This window comes from Sus scrofa, chromosome 3 (assembly GCF_000003025.6).
Source record: "Sus scrofa isolate TJ Tabasco breed Duroc chromosome 3, Sscrofa11.1, whole genome shotgun sequence".
Classification (NCBI taxonomy): Eukaryota; Metazoa; Chordata; class Mammalia; order Artiodactyla; family Suidae; genus Sus; species Sus scrofa.
The window spans coordinates 22,768,354-22,785,836 of record NC_010445.4 but is presented as its reverse complement, the minus strand read 5'-3'; the positions used below and the strand labels follow the sequence as shown (position 1 = coordinate 22,785,836).

At 47.1% G+C, this 17,483-nt stretch overlaps 1 protein-coding gene and 1 pseudogene across 2 annotated transcripts in view; both read right to left on the bottom strand.

Moving 5' to 3' along the window:
• COG7 (component of oligomeric golgi complex 7) overlaps positions 1-17,483 on the bottom strand; it is an 86,166-nt gene that overhangs the window by 40,753 nt on the left and 27,930 nt on the right. For both annotated transcript variants that reach the window (XM_021086473.1, XM_021086472.1), the window contains exons 8-10: positions 13,137-13,264; positions 10,431-10,585; positions 2,479-2,595 (exon numbers count right to left, since the gene is read on the bottom strand). In XM_021086473.1, the coding sequence (XP_020942132.1) occupies positions 2,479-2,595; positions 10,431-10,585; positions 13,137-13,264 (400 nt within the window). The remainder of the gene's footprint in view (positions 1-2,478; positions 2,596-10,430; positions 10,586-13,136; positions 13,265-17,483) is intronic.
• On the bottom strand, positions 211-1,330 carry LOC100627159 (annotated as a pseudogene).

Genomic DNA, 17,483 nt, shown 5'->3' with positions numbered 1-17,483 from the left:
CAGCTGATAAGGGACATTAGCATCTGGAACACTACATTTCATCACAAAAAAATAAAAGTCCTAGAGTTCCCACCGGGGCTCAGCAGTTAACGAATTTGATGAGTAGCCAAGAGGATGCGGGTTTGATCCCTGGCCTCGCTCAGTGGGTTAAGGATCTGGCGTTGCCATGAGCCGTGGTGTAGGTTGCAGACGCGGCTTGGATCCCACACGGCTGTGGCTGTGGCTGGCAGCTGTAGTTCTGATTCGCCCCCTAGCCTGGGAACCTCCATAGGCCGTGGGTGTGGCCCTAAAAAGACAAAAGACAAAAAAATAAAGTCCAGATCAGAGCCCAGGAGGGGTTATTCCAAAGTGTCCTGGGAGGCCCCAATTTATCCTGATTAAGACAGCCCTAGGAGGGTCTGGGATCTGCTTAGGGTGTGGACCACCACACTGGTGGGCTCCCCGTACACCCCACGTCTGCCAGGGGTCAGGCAAGAAACCTAAGTGGGAGAAGAGCAGCTTGCGTTTTCAGAATGCATGTCTATGAAGAATGGCTGTAAGGAAAAGAAATTCTAGACTGGTTTTTGTTGTTTTTTTTTTTGGCCCATTTGTTTCTTTTATTGTTCATTCCCTGGATGCTCAGGCCTTGACGGCAAACTTCCAGAGTGGCTACACCTGCTCCTTCCACCGCTGCTTCTTGGTCTTCAGGTTCCCTTCGTGCTTGTGGAGCCGGCGGCACAGGGCACATATTTTCTTGGGCCGTAGATCCAGAGGCTTGTACTTCTGGCCCTTATAGAATTTCCTGAGGTTCTTTTTCTGGGTCTGGTTAATGACAGTGAGAACACCGGCAATGGATCTGCGAACACCTCAGATCCGGGAGAGTGTGGAAGCCGCCTCGTCTGTCCCTTTCTCGACGCGCAGTTGGGACAGCTCCACCTTCGGGTCCTCCAGTTGTTTCGGCAGCTCCTCCTCCTTCTTGCCTCGAAGGTCTGGAGCCTTAATCTTGGCCATGATGCTACAAGCTGCCACGGCCGCCTTCTCAGAGGGAAAGAGAGCTAGACTGCTTTTTACCTCAGGTGGATCCTACAGTGGTTAGACCACAGGGGAGAGGGAGTACCATGAACCACAGCGCAACAGAGAACATGCACCTGGTCAAACCAGGGCTTCGGCTACCAGCCCTGGGGCGGGGGCCATGACCTTGGGACGATGCAGGCCCGTGTTTCCGGAGCTTCTGATTCTTGCACGATGTTAGAACACTGGATTATGTTAAATCCGGTTTTACACGTTGGCATCCAATCCAAAACTTTTTTTTTTTTTTTTTTTTTGCCTTTTCTAGGGCCGTACCCGCAGCATATGGAGGTTCCCAGGCTAGGGATCTAATCGGAGCTGTAGCCACCGGTCTACACCAGAGCCACAGCAACACGGGATCGGAGCCACGTCTGCAACCTACACCACAGCTCATGGCAACACCAGATCCTTAACCCACGGAGCAAGGCCAGGGATCAAACCTGAAACCTCACGGTTCCTAGTCGGATTCGTTAACCACTGCACCACTACGGGAACTCCCAAAACTTTTTAAAATGCTGTGATCAATCAAAACTTGTCCACATGTCAGATCCAGCCACAGGCTGGCAGTCTGCACTCTCTGGCTGGACTTAGCAAGGGTCAAACTCCCCAGGCCACTTGCCAATCACACTCCCGCCAGACCTCGGGACTTAGGGTAACAGGGTGCCCACCTGGTGGCCCACAGGTCACACAGGCTACTCTGGAATCTGTCTGTCAACAACCACTTAGGAGGGTCACCTCCAGGCCTTGCACGAAGTCTTACATGGCTCTTTGCAGGCCAAACAGTATTGCCTTACACTTCAGTGAGGTGGGCACTTAGATCCAGAAACAGGATCCAATCAGTTGTGCGCTTTCTAAAATAAAAGCTTTAACCTATTTTAGGTCTGAAAAAACTGTAGGCTAAGGGGAGAAAAAAAAATCTCAAACTAAATATAAAAAACGTAAGTCACCAAAGGAGATGAGTCCATAAAGAACTTTTCAAAACATGTTAAGAGCAAGAGGGGTGTTTTTGGTGTTGGTTTGGTTTGGTTTTTCGTTTTTGGCTTGTTCTCAGAGCCTAGAGTATTTGCTTAAAAAAAAAGAGAGTTCCCATTGTGGCTCAGCAACAATGAATCCAACTAGTATCTAGGAGGATGTGGGTTTGATCCCTGGCCCTGCTCAGTGGGTTAAGGATCTGGCATTGCCATGAACTGTAGTGTAGTCACAGACATGGCTCGGATCCGGTGTTGCTGTGGCTCTGGCGTAGGCTGGAGGGTACAGCTCTGATGTGACCCCTAGCCTGGGGACCTCCATATGCTGTGGATATGGCCCTAAAAAGCAAAATAATAATGATGATGATGATGATAAATAAGGCAGTAAAAGGGGGGGAGAGCCCCTTACAAACACATTATCATGTTTATATACCAGATTCAGCATGTTTTCCCTGCAGTTTACCTAATGGAGTTCTGAAAAGCCGTCCAATCTTCTTGAAAAAGGGAGTTGGTGGGAATATCATCCAGCTTGCACTTCTTTCGTATTGAGTGGAGAGTACTAGTGAAATCAGACACATACCTATGGGGAAAGAAGAGCATGACAGCAGTGTCACCGTAAACTCCTCAGACCTAAGGACACCTGGAATTATACAGCTTGGGACACACAGTGAATGATGCTGGTAAATTACTCCTTCATCCTGATAGAGGTGTTTCTCTGGGAGATGATCCAAAGAACCATTTTTTTTTTTTTTTTTGTCTTTTTGCCATTTCTGGGGCCGCTCCCTCGGCATATGGAGGTTCCCAGGCTAGGGGGTCCAATCGGAGCTGCAGCCACTGGCCTACGCCAGAGCCACTGCAACGCTGGATCCGAGCTGCGTCTGCAACCTACACCACAGCTCACGGCAACGCCGGATCGTTAACCCACTGAGCAAGGCAGGGACAGAACCCGCAACCTCATGGTTCCTAGTTGGATTCGTTAACCACTGCGCCACGACGGGAACTCCCCAAAGAACCATTTTAAAGCACCATGGTCCCACTAAAATGCCTGCCTCTGAAGCTCTGACCACAAAAACGCCTTCTCTGGGTGGCAAGACTGTCTCTTGCACCTGGCAGAGCAGCTTTAAGAGATGCTCAGGATGAGGGCGAAGGGGAGAGCCACTCAGACCAAGACTCTGTGACCAACCAGGTGAGAGATGAGGCTGGTAAATTACTCCCTCATCCTAACGGAGGCATCTCTTTGGGAAGATGAGCCAAAGAACCGTTTTAAAACACAATGCCTGCCTGTCACCATAAGGCTGTTCACAGATTTGCAAGGTATTTCTGCAGCATTCAAATCCCCGAGTTTAAACAGCCAAGCTCCATGGCAGGCAGAGTCTGACTTTAATGGCACAGGAACATGAAACTGGATTCAAAACTGAAAACCGGAGCTCCCCTCATGGCGCAGGGGTTAACGCCTCCGACTAGGAACCATGAGGTTGCGGGTTCGATCCCTGGCCCTGCTCAGTGGGGTAAGGATCCGGCATTGCCGTGAACTGTGGTGTAGGTTGCAGACGTGGCTCAGATCCTGCATTGCTGTGGCTCTGGTGTAGGCCGGCAGCTACAGCTCCAATGAGACCCCTAGCCTGGGAACCTCCATATGTCGAGGGTTCGGCCCTCGAAAAGACAAAAAAAAAAAACAAAAAATTGAAAACCCTCCCTCCCAGACTGTGCTGTTTGCTCCCACCTATACCACACCCTTTCCTCCACAGCACCTAATACAAGCAGAATTACAGTTCACTTAATGTATGTGTTTAACGTTGACGGCTGTCACTAGACTAGAAGCTCTGGGAGAACAGAGACAATCTTTCAGTAGCTTGTAATTGTATCCTCAGGAATTATCACAGGGCTGGGCATAAAGGAGACATCCAGAAATAGGTCCTGGAGTTCCTATTGTGGCGCAGCAGAAACAAATCCGACTAGGAAACCATGAGGTTGAGCGTTCAATCCCTGGCCTTGCTCAGTGGGTTCAGGATCTGGTGTTGCCGTGAGCTGTGGTGTAGGTCATAGACCCGGCTCAGATCTGGCATTGCTGTAGCTGTGGTGTAGGCCGGTAGCTACCGCTCCGATTAGACCCCTAGCCTGGGAACTTCCACATGCCACAGGTGTGGCCCTAAAAGAACAAAAGATAAAAAAAAAAAAAAAAATAGGTCCTGAACAAACAAAAGACTGGTACTGCAGTCTTTGGCAATACACAGGTATCTCTGTGCCTCAGTTTCCTCATCTTTAAAATGGGCTTGATGATGTCTTCTCTGCTGACTTGAGTTGTGATGACAAAATACAATAAATGAAATGAATTTACATATACAACAGTTCCCTAAAAAGTATAAAATGAAAGTTCTTGTGCTGTGGTATTGTTTTTAAGGATGTAGAGGACTCCCTTGGTATCCGTGAGGGACTGATTTTAGGATTCCCTCCCCACCCAAGATACCAAAATCCATGGGTGCTCAAGTCTTTGACATAAAATGGCACAGTATTTGCGTATACTTTTTTTTTTTTTTTAGGGCCACACCCACAGCAAACAGAAGTTGCCAGGCTAGGGGTCAAATGGGAGCTGTAGCTGCCACCTACACCACAGCCACAGCAATGCTGGATCCTTAACCCACTGAGCGAGGCCAGGGATCAAACCCACATCCTCATGGATCCTAGTCGGGTTCGTTAACCACTGAGCCACAAAGGGAACTCCTTTTTTTTGTTTTCTTTTCATGGCTGTACCTGTGGCATATGGATGTTCCCAGGCCAGAGACTGAATCCAAGCCAGATCCTTTAACCCACTTCACCAGGCCGAAGATTGAACCTGCACCTCCACACAGACCCAAGCTACTGCAGTTGGATTCTTAACCCAGTGGACCTCAGCGGGAACTCCTCCCCCATGTACTTTTTTTTTTTTAAGATTTTTATTTTTTCCATTATAGCAATGTACAATGTTCTATCTACTTCTACTTCAAGTGACCCAGTCATACATACATACGTATATTCTTTTTCTCACAATATCCTCCATCATGTTCCAGCACAAATACTTTATTTTTTTCATTTATTTTAAATTTTTATTGAAGTACAGTTGATTTATAATGTTGGGTTAGTTTCAGGTTACAGCAAAATGATCTATATATATATAGATCATATAGAAAAGAATATATATTATTTTTCAGATTCTGTTATATAGGTTATTACAAAAGGCTGACTACAGCCTCCCTGTGCTATACAGTAGGTCCTTGCTGTTTTCTCTATTTTATATATACTAATGTGAATATTCATCACAAATATTTTAAATGATCTCTAGATTATTTAAAATACCTAATACCGGAGTTCCCTTCGTGGCGCAGTGGTTAACAAACCCGACTAGGAACCATGAGGATGTGGGTTCGATCCCTGGCCTTGCTCAGTGGGTTAACGATCCGGCGTTGCCGTGAGCTGTGGTGTAGGTTGCAGACGCAGCTCGGATCCAGCGTTGCTGTGGCTCTGGCGTAGGCCAGTGGCTACATACAGCTCCAATTCGACCCCTAGCCTGGGAACCTCCATATGCTGCGAGAGCGGCCCAAGAAAATGGCAAAAAGACAAAAAAAACAAAAAAACAAAAAAAAAAATAAAATACCTAATACCATGTAACAGAGTTAGGTAAATAGTTGTAAATGTAATGCAAATATTATAAAAATAGCTGTCAGCATGCGGCAAATTCTAGTTTTGCTTTTTTGGCGCTTTCTGGAATTGTTTTTCCCCAAATATACAGCTCCACGTTGGTTGACCCTGCAAGTGAGGAAGGTTGGATACAGGGGACCAACTGTACAGTCCTTGAACATGGACACAGAGGCGCATGTCCTTGGAAGGGTGAGGCAGGCAGGACAGAGGGGGATAGTCATGTGCTCTGGAAGCCAAGACGCTCCCTTAAACCTATGACGTCTGTGTACATCACACTGGACCCTTAACCCACTGTGCCACAAGGGAACTCCTATAAAAATCATTAATGAGCGACAAAAAAAAAAGAACTTAGGAGTTCCCATGGTAACCTGACTAGTATCCATGAAGACACGGGTTTGATCCCTGGCCTCACAAGGGTCCGGCATTGCCATGAGCTGTGGTGTAGGTCACAGACATGGCTTGGATCCCGAGTTGCTCTGGCTGTGGTGTAGGCCAGCGAGTACAGCTCTGATTTGATCCCTAGCCTGGGAACCTCCATATGTCATGGGTGTGGCTCTCAAAAGACAAAAGCCAAAAGAAAAAGAAAAAAAGAAAAAAGAAAGGTCACTGGCCCAACATGACAACAGTGCTGAGGCTGCCTTGGACTGCACACTCTGATGCGACAGACCTTGGCAATCTTGTCCACTGTATTCCCGATTTCCGGATGTCTCCTTCATGCCCAGCCCTGTGCTAATTCTGGGGATACAATTAGGACACGGCTCAGATCTGGCATCGTTGTAGCTGTGGCGCAGGCTGGCACCTGCAGCTCCGATTCAACCCCTAAGCCAGGGAACGTCCATATGCCGTGGGTGCAGCCCTAAAAAGAGGATAAAAAATTATTAATGAGCTGTTTTATACTTTGTGTGTGTGTTGAGTCTGAGATTTAGTACATAGCTTACACACACAGAGCACATTTCACTTTTTACTGGCCACAGTTTAAATGCTTAATAGCCATACAAAAAAAAAAAAAAAAAACTTTTTTTTTTTTTTTGCCATTTCTTGGGCCTCTCCCACGGCATACGCAGTTTCCCAGGCTAGGGGTCTAATTAGAGCTGTAGCCACCGGCCTACGCCAGAGCCACAGCAACACAGGATCCGAGCCGCATCTGCAACCTACACCACAGCTCACGGCAACGCCAGATCCTTAACCCACTGAGCAAGGCCAGGGATCGAACCCACAACCTCATGATTCCTAGTCGGATTCGTTAACCACTGAGTCACGACAGGAACTCCAAAAAAAAATCTTTAAAGTCTGGAGAGAACAATGAGAAGACTAAAAGTAAAATGTTTAAAACTGGCGACTCCTCAGGAGATGGACTAAAGGATGGACACAAAGGGAGGAAGCCTTTCCCTTTCATGTACCTTTTTGAATTTAGAAAATATATATTTCTATTTATTCATTTATTATTTTGGTGTTTTTTAGGGCCGCACCTGTGGCATATGGAGGCTTCCAGGCTAGGGGTTGAATTGGAGCTGTAGCTATGGGCCTCGTCTGTGACCCACACCACAGCTCATGGCAACGCCAGATCCTTAACCCACTGAGCGAGGCCAGGGATCAAATCCATGTCCTTATGGACACTAGTCGGTTCGTTAACTGCTGAGCCATGACAGGAACTCCCCTAAAAATACAAAGATTCTAAAAGCATTACTTTCATTATTGTATAACAAAATTTTAGATCTCAAAAAATGTAGTTAAGTCCACAAAATCCTGATTGGTGGCAGAGAGAGAAAAAGGGAAATTTTACTTGATTAAACGTGTTGCTTTTGGAGTTCCCGTCGTGGCGCAGTGGTTAACGAATCCGATTAGGAACCATAAGGTTGCAGGTTCAATCCCTGGCCTTGCTCAGTGGGGTAAGGATCTGGCATTGCCGTGAGCTGTGGGGCAGCTTGGCCTTGCTGTGGCTCTGGCATAGGCCGGTGGCTACAGCTCCGATGAGACCCCTAGCCTGGGAACCTCCATATGCCACAGGTGCAGCCCTAGAAATGGCAAAAAAAAAAGTGTTGCTTTTGTTTCTCTTTCTGTGGGAACATGACTGGGCTCATCTAGCCACCCCCCGCCCCCCACCTGCAAACTATGCATGTGCCTCCAGCAGCCCTCACTGTCTTCCTGTGAGCTGCCCTCAAAGATGCAGGCTGCCCATGGCCGTGACCCACAGCCCCAGGTTCAAGGACCCTTGGCGCTCACGGGGGCATGCTCGGCATTTCTGGAATGACAAGAGCTCCCTTACCTTACAGCAGCAAAGGAGCATTCGGTTTAACACTAGGAATTTCTTGAGACATAGGGCAACTTTATCCTAGCAAAAGATCTTTTAGAGAGCCTAAGAATGCATCTGTCTATACAATAGAGACTAAAGCATATAACTCCCCCAGGGCCCCTCCACCTTAATTAAACAGGTCAGAGAATCCAGCCTTCTGCTGATTTCTTTTTCTTTTTTCTAAGTAAACTTAATTTTGGTTTCCCCTTCTTTCTTTCTTTCTTTCACCAGCCTTGTTGCAATGTAATTCACACACCACACAATTCAAAGCTTTTTAGTGTAGTCACAGAGTTACGCCACCATCACTACCCAACAACTTTCAAATAATTTTCTTCATCCCAAAAAGAAACCCCATGACTTCTGGCAGGCATCCTCCATCTCCTCCCAATGCTTCCCTCCTCCCAGCCCCAGGAGCCTCTCGTCTATGCTCTGTCTCAACAGATTTGCCTGTTCTGGACACTTCACATAAATGGAATCACATAACATGTGGTCTTTTGTGACTGGCTTCTTTCATTTAGCATGTTTCCGCATTTTTTTTTAATTTCATATTTTTAACTGCACAAGAAATATGTGAATTTAGGCTCCTTTTTAAAAAATCAGCCACCTGGAGTTTCCGTCGTGGCTTAGCAGTTATGAATCTGACTAGCATCCATGAGGACACAGGTTCAATCCCTGGCCTTCGCTCAGTGGGTTATGGATCCGGTGTTGCCATGACCTGTGGTGTAGGTCGGAGACACGGCTCAGATCCCGCATTGCTGTGGCTGTGGTGTGGGCTGGCAGCTACAGCTCCAATTCAATCCCTAGGCTGGGAACCTCCATGGGCTGCAGATACAGCCCTAAAAAGACCAAAAAAAAAAAAAAAAAAAAAAATCAGCCACCAGATCCGTGGGAGGCAGCGCCTCCTTGCCTGCCCGCTTGCATCTCTCAGAAGCGTCCTGTCTTAATAAATTTATTTCATGCCTAATAAATAAATAAATAAATATAAAAAATCAGAAAATAATAAATAAGCCTAAATCTCCTAGGACCATCACCTTACTCCTCTCCCAACTCCTCAAAGACAACCGGTGTTCGAGACTGTTGCCTGACCTGCCACATCAGGGTTCCGGAAACATCTTCAGCGAAGGCCCCGGCTTTGAGAGTCACACGGTCTCTGTCCAAACTAAGCAACCCTAAGGTCACAGTGAGGATGCACAGGCCACAGGGAAGTGAAGGGGCATGGCTGTGTCCCAGTAACGCCTGCACAAATACTCATGTGGCTTGTGACCTCGGCACGGCTCCTGACCCCTCTTCTGTGGGAATACATTTCCAAGTCTCCAAAAAAGGCCCACAACAGAGACTGGCACTCCTGGTTTTTTGAAAGTAAAGTTGTACTAGACTCCAGCCATAAACATGCACATTTGTGTTGTTTCTGGCGGCTCTCGTGCTGCTAAGGCAGTACCTGGCCAAACTCTCCACCAACCATAAGGCCCACAGAGTCTACAACACGTAGCACCTGGTCCTCGGCAGAAAAAGTTTGCCACACCTTGCTACAGAAAATATACCCAACTTGGTAAACCAGGGATAAATGGAAAAAGATAGAAATCACTTAAAAAAAAAAAAAGAAAATACACCCATTTTTTTTCTATGTCCTTTTCAGACACTGTATGAGATTCTGCATATTATCCTGCAACGTTTTATTGACTCAGCAGTATGTCTTGAGATCGATCCAGGATCTACACTATGCAGATCTAGTTAACACCTTAACTGCCACGGAGAGGACTCCCCTCCGATGAATATGCCGTTATCTCATTTAGCCATTTCCAAACGGACGGACATTCGACTTGCTTCAAATGCGCCACTGTTACAAACATGCTGCACATTCTTCACACTCTTAAGAACGCTCCCTTGGAGTTCCCGTCGTGGCGCAGTGGTTAACGAATCCGACTGGGAACCATGAGGTTGTAGGTTCGATCCCTGGCCTCGCTCCGTGGGTGAAGGATCCGGCGTTGCCATGAGCTGTGGTGTAGGTGGCAGACGAGGCTCGGATCCCACATTGCTGTGGCTGGTGTAGGCTGGTGGCTACAGCTCTGATTCGACCCCTAGCCTGGGAACCTCCACATGCTACAAGTGTGGCCCAAGAAATAGCAAAAAAAGACAAAAAAAAAAAAACCTCCCTTGGGCTCAAGGTGCAAGTGCCTCTCCTTTTTAGAGCCATACCTACAGCATATGGAAGTTCCTGGGCGAGAGGCTGAATCGGAGCTGCAGCTGCCGGCCTACACCACAGCCACAGCCACACTGTATCCTTCACCCACTGAGCAAGGCCAGGGATCCAACCTCCATCCTCCTGGATACTAGTTGGATTCTTCACCTGCTGAACCACAATGGGAACCTCCAGGACATGTGTTATAACCGGAAAAAACATCGCTCTTGAGTGAGGTCAAGCCCCGCCCCCACCTCCCCAGGCTTACTTGGCAAAGAGGGACTTCAGGGCTGCCAGCAGGCCACAGGTCCCCAGGCCGTTGGTGAATTTGATGCATCTGTCAACGGCTGCAGACGCCAGGCCGAAGAGCTTGTTCACAGAGTGGCTCAGCTCCTGCACACAGTCAATGACTTCTCCGTGTTCCTGGTCAGCAAATAGAGACCAAAAGAGCTGCCTCAGACTGGGGAACAAATGAACAGACCACACTAAGATGGGAAGACCTCCAAGCCTCCGCAGTCAGGGTGAGACCTCTTAACGGGGCCATCAGACATGCAGTCCCAAAGTGTAACAGCTCTGGAAGAGCCAGACCTAGGGAAGAACAGTCTGAGTGGCCAGTGACATGCCAGTAACTCACTCCTGGCCAAAAAAGCATGATCAAATCCTTATCTTCATCCTTAAAGTTTCCATCTCTTTTCTCTTTTTCTGAGATTAAGATGGCAACACTCATCCACGAGGACTCGGGTTCGATCCCTGGCCTCGCTCAGTGGGTTAAGGATTCGGCACTGCCATGAGCTGTGGTATGGGTTGCAGAGGCAGCCTACACCACAACCCATAGCCTGGGAACTTCCATATGCCCTGAATGTGGCCCTTAAAAAAAAAAAAGAAAGAAAGAAAGAAAAGAAACATCAACATTCAAAAAAAAAAAAAAAAAAAAAAAAAAAAAAAAAGATGGCACCTCTCCCTCTGGCTCTCCAGTGAGAATCTCACTTCTCCATCTCACAGACTCCAAAAGAATGTAGTGAGAGGAAAGTGCTTCCTTCGGGGGCAAGAAGATAACTGAAGCAGAGCAGACTTTCTAGATACATCCTTAGAAAATGGGAAAATGGCAGGAGGCAGCAGATCTTAACTACTGTAAAAAATATTCTTTTTTTCCCCCATCCCCCCACTCCCTGTGGCATGCAGAAGCTCCTGGGCAAGGGATCAGACCCAGAGCCAGAGCAGTGACAAACACTGGATACCCAACCCATCGAGCCATGAGAGAACTCCTGTAAGATCCATTCTTCTCCTTTTTTTCTTTTTTCTTTAGGGCCACACCCACGGCACAGGGAAGTTCCCAGGCTAGGAGTCGAATCGGAGCTGTAGCCGCCACCCTATGCTGCAGCCACAGCGATGCCAAGATCCTTGTCTGCGACCTACACAACAGCTCACGGCAATGCCAGATCCTTAACCCGCTGAGCGAGGCCAGGGATTGAACCCGCATCTTTATGGATACTAGTCGGATTCGTTTCCACTGAGCCACGACAGGAACTCCTGTAGGATCCATTCTTTTTTTTTTTTTTTTTTTTTTTTTTTTTGTCTTTTTGCCATTTCTTGGGCCGCTCCCGCGGCATATGGAAGTTCTCAGGCTAGGGGTCTAATCGGAGCTATAGCTGCCAGCCTACGCCAGAGCCACAGCAACGTGGGATCCGAGCCGCATCTGCGACTCACGGCAACGCCGGATCGTTAACCCACTGAGCAAGGGCAGGGATTGAACCCGCAACCTCATGGTTCTTAGTCGGATTCATTAAGCACTGCGCCACAACGGGAACTCCCAGGATCCATTCTTAAATGTCAACTCACGTCATGCTAGACAACCTTAATATATGCAATGGCAATGACCCCTCTGGTGCCCACCTAGTGAGCCTGGCTCTAGAGTGCTATCCATGAATGCTCAGCTCCTGTGTCCTTTTGCACATCTGCCTTAAGCAAAAGATTGCATGATAAGGAGTTCCCTGATGATCGAGAAGGTTAAGGATCCAGTGTCATCACTGCTATGGCATGGGTTCAATCCTGGCCTGGGAACTTGTGCATGCCATGGGCATAGCCAAAAAATAAAAAGGACTACATAATTTTTAAATGACTGAATCAGGGAGTTAATGAACTAACTCTCAAGAAGATGTAAGCCTCCAGTTTTACAAACCCTTTAATGGGGACTTTATATTTATTTATTTATGTATTTATTTAAATTTTCTGTCTTTTTTTTTTTAGGGCCACACCCATGGCATATGGAAGTTCCCAAGGGTCAAATCGGAGCTACAGCTGCCAGGCTACCCCCCAGCCACAGCCACATGGGATCTGAGCCACATCTGCGACCTACACCACAGTTCATGGCAACACTGGATCCTTAACCTACTGAGCAAGGCCAGGGATTGAACTCATATCGTCATGGATACTAGGTGGGTTTGTTACTGTTGCGCCCCAATAGGAATGCCACCTGGGGGTGTTAAATAGAAAACTGGTAGCCTATCTCAGGTCTGGTCTTACATCTGGATTGCAAGAGCCCAAGAAGCACATGAAGTCCATTTCTCGCCCACCTGGTCCCCCTCTTTGCATGCCAGATGCCAGCTCACACCTTCTCCGGCATATCCCACCCCCCGACCCCATGCCTGGCAAACAGAATGAGTCCTAAGTGACCACTGCCAGTAAGAAGACGTTACCAGGGAGTTTCCGTCGTGGCTCAGTGGTTAACGAATCTGACTAGGAACCATGAGGCTGCGGGTTCGATCCCTGGCCTTGCTCAGTGGGTTAAGGATCCTGTGTTGCCATGAGCTGTGATGTTAGGTCGCAGATGCGGCTTGGATCCTGCGTTGCTGTGGCTCTGGTGTGGGCCAGCGGCTACAGCTCCAATTCGACCCCTAGCCTGGGAACCTCCATATGCCTTGGGAGTGGCCCTAGAAAAGACAAAAAAAAAAAAAAAAAAAGAAGAAGACGTTACCAGAGGCACCGCACTGATCTGGATGAGAAGGTTCTTCTCTTCCATGTCACCGTACTTCAGCTGGTAGGGTTTGTATGGTCCATACACAGCGTCCACCAACTCTGTGACTTTCACCAGGTTGTGCTCCTCTTTGGGGCATCAGAGGGGAAAAGCAGTAATGAACAAAGAAGTGGAAATGAGCTGCTGAAAAACAACAGGGGAAAGGAATTCTACCGGCACGTTTCATCTTCGGGGTGACTACATTCTGTAAACCTGCTTTTACCACTCATGGGCGCTGCGACGGTCATGGCAGTAAATATTTTGAAACACTGGGAGCTTTGGCCTAAAGCACGATTCAAGATACTGGTCCCCTTCATCCTAGAACCTATCACTGTCTAGACTCTCTTACTGGCATTCCCGTCGTGGCGCAGTGGTTCACGAATCCGACGAGGAACCATGAAGTTGTGGGTTCGATCCCTGGCCTTGCTCAGTGGGTTCAGGATCCGACGTTGCCGTGAGCTGCAGTGGAGGTCACAGACACGGCTCGGATCTGGCGTTGCTGTGGTTGTGGTGTGGGCTGGCAGCTGTAGCTCCCCTTGGACCCCTAGCCTGGGAACCTCCATACACCGCGGGTGCAGCCCTAAAAAGCAAAAAAAAAAAAAAAAACTGCATATCCTACGGCACAGCAATTCAACTTCTAAGAATTCTCTCTTGGTAGGAATCCAAAATCTTCTCCATGGCCTAGAAGGTTCTGCATTGCCTGACCTCAGGAGGTGAAAGAGTGGACGTTAAGGGTGAAGGCTCTTCTACTGAAGCTCTACTGCTTCCTACTTAGGTGGCTGTGGGCAAATGCCTTAACTTTTCAATGACTATAAAATGAGGTTAACCACGGCATCATTTTTACAAGGCTCAACAAGAGATGACACAAAACGGTATGTTGTCTAGCACATGGCGAGCACTTAATAAACGCCAGCTCTGGAGTTCCCATCACGGCTCAGCGGTTAACAAACCCAACGAGCATCCATGCGGACACGGGTTCGATCCCTGGCCTCTCTCCGTGGGTTAAGGATCTGGCGTTGCTGTGAGCTATGGTGTAGTTCGCAGACGTGGCTCAGATCCCACATTGCTGTGGCTGTGGTATAGGCCAGTGGCTACAGCTCCGATTGGACCCCTAGCCTGGGAACCTCCATATACCGTGGGTGCAGCCCTAAAAGCCAAAAAAAAAAAAAAAAACCACAGAAAAGAAAATGTAAATGCCAGCTCTTTTTATTATTACTTCTGGAGCCTCATCCTCCATCACAACTCCCCCAGCCTCCAGCCTTCCCTCAGTTCCTCGAAAACTCCCTCTGGTCACCTGCTGCTACTTCTGTCTGCAGACCCTTGCTCTTCCCCTGGTTTACGCGCCTTCTTCCTTCAAGACTTACTCAGCTCAGGCCTGCGGGTTTCCATCATCTTTGCTGGCTCTGAACCATTTTACTTTTCTCCTAGAACCACTCTGCTGTTCTTCACAGTACGTGACTCGCTTTGTAATTAAACACGCATTCATGTGACTCTCTGACGACATCCCACTGGAACACACATTGCATGGGAGCGGGGACTGTCTGGTTTTGCTCGGCATAGCATCCTGAACACCAGTCCATTTGCAGTGGAATAAATAAATACCTTTTGCCCTATCCACGGTAAGGTCACGAAAAATAACTGCATATACATCACACACACACACACACACACACACACACACACACAGACATATACACACACTGCTGATGAGAACCAGAATTCTCACTGTAGAAGGAAAGAGACATAACTGAGAAAGGCAAGAGGTCACAATCTACTGGTGTTGGATTTGATTTGGAAGTATCAGTATAAACCAGTAATTTTTAAAAATACACATTTCCTGGAGTTCCCGTCATGGCTCAGTGATTAACAAATCCGACTAGGAACCATGAGGTTGCGGGGTTCGATCCCTGGCCTTGCTCAGTGGGTTGAGGATCTGGCGTTGCCATGAGCTGTAGTGTAGATTGCAGATGCGGCTTGGATCTTGTGTTGCTGTGGCTCTGGCGTAGGCCAGCGGCTACAGCTCTGATTAGACCCCTATCCTGGGAACCACCATATGCCGTGGGTGCGGCCCTATAAAAGGCAAAAAGACAAAAAAAAAAAAAAAAAAAAATTCCTACCTCTGTCCACCAAGGGCCTAGGAAGTAACAGTAGCCCAGCAGTTATAAGCAACTCTGGAGCCAAATCTTGGTTTCCAAATACCATTTCCCACTAGAGGAACCCAGGCTCCTTGAGAACATGGCTGATTCCAGGTCTGAGTCAGAGAAAGTACAAAGTGTTCCTGGAACAGTTTGTGCTGAAAAGCAATAAAGCGCTCAAAGACTGATAAGGACATATATAAACAATACAGACCTCAGATTGAAGGGGAGGGCAATCACCGACCCAATCTGAAACAATTTGAGCATCAAAATGAACAATGAAGGAAGTTCCCATCATGGCTCAGTGGTAACAAACCTGACTTGTATCCATGAGGACATGGGTTTGATCCCCAGGCTCGCTCAGTGGGTTAAGGATCTGGCATTGCTGTGAGCTGTGGTGTAGGTCGCAGACCCAGCTTGGATGTGTGGCTGTGGTGCAGGCTGGCAGCCGCAGCTTCGATTCGACCTCTAACCTGGGAATTTCCTTGCGCCACATGAGGGGCCCTAAAAAGCAAAAAAAGAAATGAAAGAAAAAGATAATGGATCATAATACAATGAATTAAAAAAAAAAAAAAAAAAAAAGAACTCCTGGAGTTCCCGTCGTGGCTCAGTGGTTAACGAACCCAAATAGGAACCATGAGGTTGCAGGTTCGATCCCTGGCCTCGCTCAGTCGGTTAAGGATCCGACATTGCCGTGAGCTGTGGTGTAGGTCACAGATGAGGCTCGGATCCCGTGTTACTGTGGCTCTGGCGTAGGCCGGCAGCTACAGCTCCAATTCAACCCCTAGCCTGGGAACCTCCATGTGCTGCAGGTGCGGCCCTCAAAAGACAAAAGACAAAACAAAACAAAAAAAGAATTCATGAGTTCATAGTGATATTAATGAGAGAAAGAAAACATCCCCTCTTTACAAAAGAATGCCAGCAAACACATGCAAAAGGAATGGGAAGATTAAGAAATCACCATCTGATCATTAACAATGTAAATTATTCAGATGTGAATTTCCAAAGGATGCTTAAGTCACCAGGTAAATGTTTCCTAAGGAATGGTATATTTCTATGGGCTCCAAACATCACCCCACAGATGCTTAATGACCAAGAGGAAAGGTCAACGTTACAGTGGAGCTATCTACCTGGCAGAGGCGTCTACCAAGTGGTTAATCCAACTCACTGCCAGGAACTGGACATTACGTGTCGCCAGATGTGATGCTACAGGAAGCACCCATCATCACCAACAGCAGTATTTTCACCAAACATGTTTAATCTAAATCTAATCACCAGGAGACAATTAGATCCTTCCAGAATATTGAGCATTCCACAATAAAACCACCCTGTAGTCTCCAACAAGTCGATGTCATGAATGACGATTTTCAGACGAAAAGAGATTAAAGAGACAGGACAGCCAAAGACAAGGTACGCCGATTGGATTGTAACGGGACAGAGGAGGAGGGAAGCTGACATAACAGACTTTTGCGGAGTAACTGGGAAAATCTCTGTATATTAGATGGTGATACTGAGTCAATAGTAAATTCAGGAGGTTTATAATGATAATACTCTATTAAAAACACTTAAGTAAGCGCACACACACACAACACACATACACACACACACACAGAAAATCTGCATGTATATATAATCCAAAATCCTGTTTCTGTTGGTTTTGGTTTTGGGGTTTTGGGGGCTGCACCCACAGCGTACAGAAGTTCCCAGGCCAGGGATCGAACCTGCACCACAGCAGCGACCCAAGCCGTTGCAGTGACAATGCCAGATCCTTAACCTGCTGTGCCATAAGAAAACTCCCCAAAATACGGTTTCTGGATGGTTGGTTGACAATGAGCTTTTTCCTTCCTTGTATTTTCGGGGGGTTTCTATATGGAATAATATTGCTTGTTAATTATAAAGTCGACAAATGATTTAAACTTTTGACTACCTCTTGTATAATCTTTTATATATTTTGAATTATACTATGGATACATATTATTAAAACAGAAAAGTGTTAAAGGCAAAAAGAAAAATGCCTGCAACATATCTGACAAGGAGAAAAAATCCTTATTATACAAGGACCTTTGGGGAATATACACCAAATTTTTAACAGTGGTTATTTCTAACAAGTAGGCTTATAGGAGATTTTCATCTTGTGTTATAGACAGCTGTATCATGAATTTCTGTGGCCACA